Source organism: Mustelus asterias, chromosome 3 (genome assembly GCF_964213995.1).
Source record: "Mustelus asterias chromosome 3, sMusAst1.hap1.1, whole genome shotgun sequence".
Classification (NCBI taxonomy): domain Eukaryota; kingdom Metazoa; phylum Chordata; class Chondrichthyes; order Carcharhiniformes; family Triakidae; genus Mustelus; species Mustelus asterias.
In genome coordinates this window covers 108,497,213-108,508,866 of record NC_135803.1, presented here as the reverse complement: position 1 = coordinate 108,508,866, position 11,654 = coordinate 108,497,213, and the positions used below count along the sequence as shown (strand labels likewise).

Sequence of the window (11,654 nt, the reverse complement as noted above, 5' to 3'; positions counted from 1 at the left end):
AAGAGGACTGCTTCTCAGAACACCTGCAATTAACACAATGCTTTCAACGCAATGATTCTCAATTACTAAACAAGCAGTAAATTCTATTTACAGACTGTTTCCAAGAAAAATAAATCCTATCCATTGGAACACCTCTTACTTAGAAACTAAGTAATTTGCCAGAACGAAAGACGACACAGAACAGCACTGTAGTGCCTTATTAACAAGTTGATCACATCACTACAGCATTTTATCAAATTCTGCTCTAATATATTACATTTACTACTTTGAAATGCTTACAGCAGATGACAATTTTTGCAACAGCCTCAACAGACCAATAACTGCAGATTTATTGAACAAAATTACAAATGAAGCATTCATTAAGTTGCTACAATAATCTTGTTACAGGTCAGCTCCCAGATTTATGCAAAATGATTATCAAAAGGCATAATTGGACTGCTTAATGTTTTCTTGCTATAAAACATTAATATTTTAAATATAAAATTCTGGAAGTCAGCGAGCATCTTAAAAGAACACCGGAAGGTAATGCTCAACAGACTCATTCATTACCACCCCTATGTAAAATTCAAATACTATGCCCTCGTAATTGGATTGCTAACACTATCTTGCTTTCAAGGATGCAAACTAAATTGATGGGGGTGATTTTATGCAATTACTCCTGGACATTAAAAACTCATCCGTTGGGAGTACATATCTTGAATCAGTAAGTGAGCATTCATAACTCACAAACGTGAATGGATGAAGAATCAGAGAGACCATGCACACAAACTCGAGACGTACCCAGCATGGGAGGAGGCCTCTGACTAGAACTGCAAATTTGTAAAATTGACTACCAGAATTTCATGCTCAACTTCCCTTTCCTACATTTGCAAGAGCAGTGGTTGGGGAATCAAGGCAATGCAACATCTTCTTTTAGCATCCATTCTTGGGAATGCAATTGAATTGCTGCTCCTAGTCAAGAAGCCAATTGATGCAAAGCAAGAGTTTGGGACATGGTTATTCATGCAGCGGTAATGTTTTGCTTGTCCTGGAGTATTCCTTGAAATACTATCTTAATGAATAACCCGTAACTTTGAGTCAAAAATCAACTGCTGCAACTAGAAGCTTGGAATATCACCCCATTAAAAAAAAGATATACATGATGCACCAAACCTGAAGGAGAAAGAAAATAATGCTAGTGAATAGCCTTACCCAAACTGGTACAGCTAATCATCCCATGGTACATTTGCGAATTTCACCATCCTAAATAAAAATACAATTTACCCATAGTGCAAGGAACATTTTATAATAATGCCCATCAGGTTAATTTAAAAAAATGGTGTTTTCCCTCCCCCAAAGTCTGCATTTATTAAATCATCATGTCTGATCTGGTCGTTGGCCTACAATAATATTATAATTTTGCACTTAATGAAAATAATGTGCAAGCTTATTTCAAATAGTGCTATGTCAGTTATTTGAATTTAAACCTGAATGATTTTGCAATCATCAGATCCAGAGTCATGTTGTGCCTGCCACTCACAGCTTGCTATTTTACTGAATAACTGTTATTAGCAGAACTAGAGATTTCATCTTTTGGCACAAGTAACTACAGTGCTATTCACTTTCATTCATACTTACATACACCCACATGTATAATATATATATAATAGTATATTATATATATATGTATGTATGTGTGTGTATTAAAGACATGGTCGCCAGCTTCCTTCCTGTTGATTATCATCCAGTTCTGGAATTCTGGGTTGCAAAGCTGACCGCGTTAATCCCCAAAATTTTTGGGGCAGCATATCTTTCTTAGTTGCTGTAAACTTCCAGCCCATATGACTTCCACAGGTACGACACTGAGCTATAGTCCATGCAAACCTGCAAAATATTTCGAACGAAAATGAAATATGAGAAATCTGTAAATCATTTGCGGATATAAATTAAAATTGGCATTTGTGAGAATGTCAGTAACAGTTCATATCCCTTACAAGGTAATTTTACTTTCATTCAATTTTTTTTTTGTTTTTGCATTTTCATATTTATCAATAAGTTTTTAATGGAGGTTACAGAATTGCACATTACAACTTTTGTTATAACAAAGTCAGACGTGAAAAATTAATTTTTATAGAATTTTTAAACTTGCCTAAGCCCTAATTCGTTTCTTCTGGTTCATCCATAAAACATTCTATACACTTGCAATTTACACAATTCCCCCCCCCGCCCCAAACAAAACCACTCTGTCCCACATATCATTTTCTGAGAAGCATTTATACATTTAATATTTTCCAAATCAATGCAGATATCCTCCAGTGATTTATTTTCTGTATGCTTAGAGGCTGTTATCAATTGAATGCGTCTTTCGAATGCTGAATCCTCCATTATCTAAGCAAGTTATATTTTGTGTCACAGTAAATACAAGCAAGTGGTTTAGGATCTTATTCCACTTTAATAACCCAAAAGTTTACCTACTTCAAAGTGGGATTTGCTGCAGCTCAGAATATTGCTTACTCAATATAAATAAACACCAGTATTTAAATAAGTGCAACTCTTTTGACTACAGCTCTGCAGAAAATGAAGTCAAACATATTTTCAATGCTACATAACGGAATATGATCAAATGGTGATGTGCTGTCATGATACTAACATAAAGCATTGCTAAATAAAGTAAAATTTACAAATAAATTAGACAGTAGAACAGGAACACTTTGTAATTCAGCAGGCAATAAATGGCAAATTTGACATTGTAAATGACATGGTTAACTAAGAGATTACCCAGGGAACCAGCTATGCTGAGTTGATGGTCGACCAATTAAGTTCAGGTTGTTAGCTTTATATACGGTGAGAGTTTCATGTACATAACCATGAGGATTCACATAGGCAGCCATGGGTCCATACAAGGATAAACTTTAAAAAAGCAGATAAGAACTAGTCAAGCGGTGAATAACTATGCAAACAAAATGAAAACATACAACCCCAGAAGTAGTTCAGCTTCTACAAGAATTGGAGGATTTCAACTTTTCATCATATATGTCAATAACTTGGATGCATGAAAAAATTCAGTTAATACTAAATTAGGAATCACAGGAAGTGTGTAAATGAGGCCAGGAAATTACAAAAGAATGGAGGGTCCAAGTGAGTGGTCAAAACAATGGCAGATGGAGTTCAACATGGGGAGATGCAAGGCCACCCAATTTGGACCTGAGAAAAATTGGAATATGAATGGTGATTGACAAATCGCTAAAATCTAGTGAATAGGTATGAAATGTAATGAAAACATGTAACAGGATTATGCCTTCATCTTAAGGATGTTGGAATTAAAAGTGATGTTTGAGTTATAGAAAATCCTGGTTAAATCCTATCTGCAATAACACAAGGAGTATGACAGGTAAGGTGGATTACTACCTGGAACTATGATGTTGTGGCAATTACAGCGACTTGGATAAAAAAAGGGCAGGACTGGCAGTTTAGCATTCCAGGATTTAGATGCTTCAGGCAAGACAGAGAGGGTGACAAAAGAGGTGGGGGTGTTGCTTTACTGACGAGGGAGAATGTCACAGCTATACAGAGGGAGGACATCTCGGTGGGATCATGCAGTGAGGCCATATGGGTTGAACTCAGGAGCAGTGCAATCACACTTTTGGGGTTGTACAAGAGACCTCCCAACAGCCAGCGTGAAGTGGAGGAACTGATATATCAGAAAATTATGGGAAGATGTAAAAACAATAGGGTTGATATGATGGGTGATTTTAACTTCCCCAACATAGACTTGGATTCCTTTAGTGCCAGCGGCTTGGACAGAGCAGAGTTTGTTCAGTGTGTCCAAGAGTGCTTCTTGAGGCAATATGTAGATAGTCCAACTCGGGAAGGAGCTACCGTAGACCTCATTCTGGGAAACGAGCCCGGACAGGTGATTGATGTCTCAGTGGGGACCATTTTGGGAATAGTGATTACAATTCTATACGTTTCAAGATACTTGTAGTAAAGGATAGTAGTCCCAGAGTGAAAGTACTAAACTGGGGGGAGGCTAACTACGACAGTATTAGGCAGGAGCTAGGGAATATAGGGAATGCGGAAATCTTTTAAAAGTCAGTTGTTAATTCAGGACGAGTATATCTCTGCAAAAATGAAGGATAAAGGTGGCCAGATTCGGGAACTCTGGATGACAAGAGAGATTGTGAGCTTAGTGAAAAAGGAGGCATACATAAATTTCAGGAAATTGATGTTAGCAGGAAAGAGTTTAAACAGGGACTTAGGAGGGCAAAAAGGGGCCATGAAATGTCCTTGGCAGGCAGGATTAAGGAGAATCCCAAGGCTTTTTATGCGTGTATAATGATGAAGAGTGTAGCTAAGGAAAGGGTAAGTCCACTTAAGGACAGTGGAGGTAATTTGTGTGTGAAGCCAGATGAGGTGGGTCAGGTCCTTAGCGAGTACTTTGCATCAGCATTCAAAAAGGAGAAGAATGTGGTGAATGGCGAGAGTCGAAAGGAGGACGTTGACATTCTACGACATGTTGAGATAAAAAGGGAGGTGGTATTGGAGGGTTTGGCAAACATTAAATTGAAATGTTAGTCCCCAGGGCCAGATAAGGTCTATCCCAGGATACTGAGAGAAGCGAGGAAATAAATTGTTGAGACCTTGGCCAAAATCTTTGTATCCTCTTTTGCCACGGGCAAGGTAACAGAGGATTGGAGAGTAGCTAACAATGTTCCTCTGTTTAAGGGCAGAAGAGACAATCCAGGAAATTACAGGCCTGTGAGCCTTACATCAGTGCTGGGGAAATTATTGGAGAAGATTCTTAAGGACAGGATGTACTCACATCTGGAAGAGAATCAGCTTATTAGACAGCATGGTTTTGTGAAGGGGAGGTCATGTCTTACAAACTTGATTGAGTTCTTTGAGGCAGTGGCAAGAAAAATTGACCAGGGCAGGGCAGTGGATGTTGTATACATGGACTTTAGTAAAGCTTTCGATAAGGTTCCTCATGGCAGGTTGATACAGAAGGTGAAGTCATATGGGATCCGAGGTGAGCTGATAAGATGGATACAAAACTGGCTTGGGCACAGAAAACAGAGAGTAGCAGTGGAAGGATACTTTTCTAACTGGAAGTCTGTGACAAGCAGTGTTCCACAAGGATCAGTGCTGGGGCCTCTGTTGTTTGTAATATATATATATATATATATATAAATGTTTTGGAGGCAAATGTAGGTGATCTGATTAGTAAATTTGCAGATGATACAAAAATTGGGGGAGTAGTGGATAGTGAGGAGGATTATCGGGGATACAGAAGGATATAAATTGGCTGGAGGCCTGGGCAGATGGAATTTAACTCTGACAAATGTGAGGTGATATGGTTTGGAAGGTCTACTGCAGAATGAAAGCATACAGTAAATGGTAGAGCCCTTAGAAATATTAGTATACAGAGGGATCTAGGCATGGAGATCCACAGTGCCCTGAAGGTGGCAACTCAGGTGGACAAGGTGGTTAAGACGGCATGCTCGCCTTCATTGGTCAGGGAATTGAGTATAGGAATTGGAAAATCATGTTACAGCTGTATAAGACTTTGGTTCGGCCGCATTTGAAGTATTGTGTACAATTCTGGTCGTCACACTACCGGAAGGATGTTGATGCATTGGAAAGGGTGCAGAAGAGATTTACTGGAATGCTACCTGGTTTGGAGGATATGGATTATGAAGAAAGGTTGAACAAACTTGGATTGTTTTCATTGGAGCGTCAGAGGATGAGGGGGGACCTGAAAGAGGTTTACAAGATTATGACAGGCTTGGATAGAGTGGATAGTCAGAGTCTTTTTCCCAGGGTCGAAGGGTCAATTACTCAGGGGCATAGGTTGAAAGTGAGAGGGAGAAAGTTTAAAAGAGGTGCAAGGGGTAAGTTTTTCACACAGACGGTGGTGAATTCCTGCCAGAGGTGGTGGTGGAAGCAGATTCTATAACAATGTTCAAAAGGCATATGGATAGATGTATGAATAGGCAGGGAATAGAGGGATATAGACCACACAAAGGCAATAAAATATTAGATTAGAGAGGCATGTGTTGGCACAGACTTGGCGGGCTGAAGGGCCTGTTCCTGTGCTGTACTATTCTTTGTTGTTTGTATAGCAATGTTACTTAGGAGTGAAATGAGGAAAGAATAAAACAGTAATGGAAGTCTGGAACCCTCTCCCCATGTGACGTGGGATTAATCAACTGACATTCAAGACCGAGATGGATAATTTTTTTGTCAGACAAGGAAGAGTATTAAGGGGATAAGGAGCAAAGGCACATGAATAGTGAAGGTCAGCCATGATCAAACAGAATGGGGAAATTCACTCAAGAGATTGAATGGCCTCCTCCTCTTTGTACTTTCAAATGTCCCAGAACAAAATGGCCATCCTTATTAGGGTTGTTCAAGTAATAACCATATCCTAACTGTTAAAAAATGTTTTGTATAGTGCAACAATGAGCTGGAAAATGCAGTTTCCTAATGGAAGGCCTGGTAAGAGATAACTTCAACATTCATTTGCAGTGACTGAACATGATTTTTTAAAAAAGGTTCTCTTTTAAACTGATGTTTTGGGATTTGAATTACAGATTTTTTCCCAATATTATGGGAAAGCTGGTTGACTCTCAGCTTTAGTAGTACTCGAACTGACCCTGACATTTTACAGAATTAAGGCGATATTGTTAGTGCTCGACAATATTGGGGAATTATTTGGTGCAAGAAATCTGTGGATAGGAACTGAAGGATGAATTACAAATTTAATTCGTGGATGGACTTCAGCTGTTTGGAAATGGGGGCTGGACGTCAATTTTGACCTTTTGAATGGCACCTTTGCAATATGATGATGGAGGCTTCAGTAATTGTATTAGTATTAAAAATTGTACCAAAACTATGAGTAAAATAAATGAAACTGATTTAATGTTCTGACTTAAACATTATCAACATCTTTTGTTCTGCATAATCATAACTTCAATTATGCAGTTCTGGATGTTAGCATTACTAACAGACCAGGATCTCATGCTTTGTTACAGAAGTAAAATCCCACCGTGACGGCATCAAAAGGGAAACTTACCTGAAAATATCATTTTTGGTGGTTATTTCTGTGTGGTAACATCTTTTACAACAAAGAGATGTACACTGTAAATGAGAAATTGGTTATAATCAATGAAGATTTTAATTCTGTTAGCGTATTTGACAAGAACATTACAGTAGGACGGCACTCAATATATATTTACTTCAGTATATGATAATTCCTGTTACTTATGCTACATACTGCAGTGCATAAAAAAAACCTCCCTCCTTCTGAAGACTGCAACTCATTTGAGTCTCTGGAAAGGAACACCAGCAAACCTAATTGGCCGATCCAAGACAGTTCCTGATTACATTGTTCTGGTGATCTGATTTGTTGAACACCAGCTCCTGACGTCCACTGCCCAGGTGCCAAGAAAACTTGTGCACGTGACATCTGTCAGCGTTTGACAATTGACATCACCGGCATGCTCCCATCAGTTGGTGCCAGTACTGGTTTGTGTCTGTAGCGTCCAGTGTGCCACTGGGTGAAGCCCTCATTACGCTGGCCCTCTCTCCTTCCTCCACTGCTTGTCTATTGTGCCACTGGCCTAAGACTCTCTTTCATTGCTCCTTTCCTATCCTGAACTCTTGCTTCCCCTCTTCCTTTCCTCTCCTACCTCTCACTCACAACCCTTTTCCTAGCACTGATAAGCTACTGAGTAAACAGCCCTGTACATTATCCACACCCCCCGAAAAGTACAACAGGGATTAGATTTTTACTATTTATTTTATGGGATGTGGGCATTTTATGGATGAAACACTAATTGCCTTTGAACTGAGTGATTTGCTCGGCCATTTCAGAGGACAGTTAACAGTTAACCGCATTACTGTGGATTATCTAGGACAGACAAGATAAGGATAGCATATATCCTTCCCTAAAGGACAGTGGCTTTTACCATTACTGAGACTGGTTTTAAATTCAACTTCAGATTTTAATAATTGAATTTAAATTCCAGCTACCATGGTGGGATTTGAACCTGTACCCCCAGAGCATTAGTATGGGTCTCTGAATTACTAGTCCATTGACATTAGCATTACATTTCCGTCTCCCCCTTGATATAGAGTAAAGCAGCATACTATCCATTCTTATAAAAAAAAGGCAATTTAAAAAAAAGAGGATATAGTATTGTTTGCAGCTTTGAGTTCAAGGTGCAACTCTTTCCCGGTTGTGTTTTTCCTCCTGCTATATTTGATACAAGCAGCTGCCTGGGACATTGTTCCAAGTGATGTCACAGGCATTTCAACCATACGTGACGAGAGTGCGCCCTCTGCACCTGTGGCATCACCAAACTCAGCCTTTGCTGATTGGACATTGGTTTCAACAGCGGTATCAGTTGAAGGGCAGCAGCATTTTTTTTAGCATTTAATTATATAGCAGAATTGTTTCTTTGGCTTTTGTAGCTGGTGCAATACAGCACAATTTACTAGTTAGGCCGACTTAAATGCATAACTTTGATTCATTCCAGTAACATTCAATCTTCTTGCACTTACTTTGTCCATCAGATCCAATTCACAACGCAGTCGCTGAATGGCACTACCGATTTTTAGAAGCTCGATTCTTAAGCCATCATCAATAGGTAAACAAGCAGCAACTCTGTAAGAAAAATCTAAACACAGTAATTAATCATTTCTGTTGATGAAATGATAGCAAATTCGCTCCCCTCCATCTCCAAAGTCCTTCTATCTTCTCAATATGCGCAAATTTAAATACTCTAGACCTAATATTTATTGGAAGATCCATTAATATTTTAATGGAAGTAGCAAGAGCGATAAGTTAGAGTTATACAGAAAAGGCCTTTTGGCCCATCTAGTCTGCACTTACAATAACTACCACTAAAGTTGCACTAATCCCATTTTCCTGCACTTGTCCCATATCCTTAAATGATAGAGTTCATTTCAGTTTATTCTGTTTAAATGGGATTGTTAACCCTCTCGACATGCAGTTAAATACCTTGAACCAAGTTATTTTTTTAAAAATTGAACTCAGTTTTGCATTACAGAAGAACAACTTCTTGAAGCTGAAGGATGAAACCAAAGACATTTAATTAATTCTTACCTACAGGGTTTGAAGGAAGTGAATCATCCTTGAGATTTTCATCCCACTCACGCAGCTGTACTTTCATTCTTTCCATTAATATTTCCTATAAGTGGACAAAAGTAAAAAAAACTGCATGCACCCAAAAATCATTGATCACACTTTAGAAAATGCTTTATACAACAGGTATTTTAATGAACACAATTGTAACACTGTCTGAATTATCCCCTTGCCAATTCTATTCATTTTCTCAAGGCATTTTACAACAATTGCTCTATGTCCTTCTTGCTGCACGGAACTGAAAGCAAGCTTTCTGGCAAAAAAAAGCCTCCATTAATCTTCTCCCCTCTCATCTTGAAAGATTCCCCAGCATGCCTTTGCTACGTCATTAAAATTGCCAGTAGTTGTGAAAGCTTAGACAATGAATTCTGGCAGACCATCATATCCAACTCTCGTTCCGTGGCAACCAGACATCCACAAAATATAGACTTCTGTAGAGGCATAATAGTCAAGATATGGTGCAATGATTCAGGAAAATTCACTTGGGAGCATGTTGAATCACTTGACAGGATTTTAAAATAGTGAGTTAACACACCTCCGTGGTGTATTTAAATGGAAAACCTCTCTATGTTTGGAAATCTGTTTATCAATCTAAACATAACTTTCAGTTTATCCTCAACAACACATTTCTCTGAAATATATTTGAGGTCTAGACATGAAAGGGGATAAAATATAACCAGAATGTTACAACAAATAATATACTAAATCACAAAAAATTAATTTTGTGGTTAACACAAGGTGATTAAAATCTTATATAATAGGCCAGATCCTCCTGGTGCAATGAATAACTGAGTAAGGGTGCACACACCCCAACTTCAGCGTGGTTTGCTCGTATTGGAAAAAAATCTCTAAACATTAAATTGTTCACTTTGACTTCATTTTAGGCTTTAACTTCACATCCCTGTGCTTTCTACCTCTTCTATCTGCTTTCATTACTGCCTATCGCTGTCTTGCTCTTTTACGTTTTATGCTTTCTTTCTCTTTCAGCAGACAGTGAAAATAACATAATAGGGCTCAGTTGAATGGCTGAGTCAGAAGCATCAGCTGGCAGTAGAATCAGACTCAAGAGAGTAGCCAGGTTAAAGATGGTTAAGGTGTCTGGGACAGTGGGAAGCAATGTTCATGATACAACTATGTATTGGGGATAGAGTCCAAAGGTTCTTTTTTGGTTTCAGCTAACTACAAAGATCAGACTCAGTCTTTAACACCAGTCAGGTGTTCAAAGATGGGCAATTTTTCTGCTTCTATCAAAGGTAAATGCTTTTAAACATTCTTGTAGCTCACCTCAGAAACTCTACTAGACTTCAGTACAGACATTTGAATACGTTCAACCTGTCCCACATAAGAACTTGGCTTGAAAACAACAGATTGTATATCATTGCCTTAAGTACACAGATCCTTCAGCTTTAAGACATCTCCTGAGTCCTGCCCAGAATGATAAGACAAGTCTTTGCATTGTTGGCTGTAGTGTGCGAGACTATTTTAGAATATTTTAATTTAATTTGCAGTAGGAACAACCTCACAACAATCACACACAATGGATGACTTGAGTGAAAAAACAAAGCTGCCACAGGACTTTAAGGCACATAGAAACTTATAAAATCAAAGAAACTTACAGCACAGGAGGTAGCCTTGGTGGTACAGAGGGAACTTTACACTGTATATATCTGATTTAAGGATTCTTCATGCCAACAATCGATAACTAAAATGAAATAGCATTCCACTTTGCAATATTGACATCTGTCATTTTGATTACTACAAAATTACATAAAGGAAATTTAGATTTATACTCACTGCATCATACAAAGAGTACACCCATGGAGGCCACCAAGTCAGATTTGCACAGTGGAACTTTCTCTAAAGACAGCAAACAATGAAAATTAAAACTCATGAGAATTTATGTAAAATTAATCCCCAAAACAAACACTTGATTTGATTGTCACATGTATTTGTATACAGTGAAAAGTATTGTTTCTTGTGTGCTATACAAAGCATACCGTTCATAGAGAAGGAAAGGAAAGAGTGTAGAATGTAGTGTTATAGTCATAGCTAGGGTGTAGAGAAAAGATCAACTTAGTGCGAGGTAGGGCCATTCAAAAGTCTGACAGCAGCAGAGAAGAAGCTGTACTTGAGTCGGTTGGTTTGTGACCTCAGATTTTTATATATTTTTCCCAACGCAAGGTGGTGGAAGAGAGAATGTCTGGGGTGCGTGGAGTCCTCAATTATGCTGGCTGCTTTGCTGAGGCAGCGGGAAGTGTAGACAGAGTCAATGGATGGGATGGATTGAATCTTCTCATAGTTGATAAGATTACTCAGGAAAGGTAGAGCTTTGGAGCTTGACTGGATAGTATAACATGTTACTGAGCCAGCCTTCTGCAGGGATATGCCAATGACAGATCTCTCAGTCAAAGGGTACCTGAGAGAAGGCAATAACCAAAGACCAGTTACTGACCCAGCCATTCCACAGATAAAGAATGTGAATAAAACAAATATGTTTGTACACACT

General features: G+C 38.6%; 1 protein-coding gene across 2 annotated transcripts in view; it reads right to left on the bottom strand.

Moving 5' to 3' along the window:
• Window positions 1-211: 211 nt before the first annotated feature.
• Window positions 212-11,654, bottom strand: part of crbn (cereblon) — a 33,797-nt gene continuing 22,354 nt past the window's right edge. For both annotated transcript variants that reach the window (XM_078209432.1, XM_078209431.1), the window contains 6 exons: window positions 10,943-11,005; window positions 9,110-9,194; window positions 8,545-8,660; window positions 7,055-7,119; window positions 2,758-2,889; window positions 212-1,863 (listed from right to left, as the gene is read on the bottom strand). In XM_078209432.1, coding sequence (XP_078065558.1) covers window positions 1,683-1,863; window positions 2,758-2,889; window positions 7,055-7,119; window positions 8,545-8,660; window positions 9,110-9,194; window positions 10,943-11,005 — 642 coding nt within the window. In that variant the 3' untranslated portion in view covers window positions 212-1,682. The remainder of the gene's footprint in view (window positions 1,864-2,757; window positions 2,890-7,054; window positions 7,120-8,544; window positions 8,661-9,109; window positions 9,195-10,942; window positions 11,006-11,654) is intronic.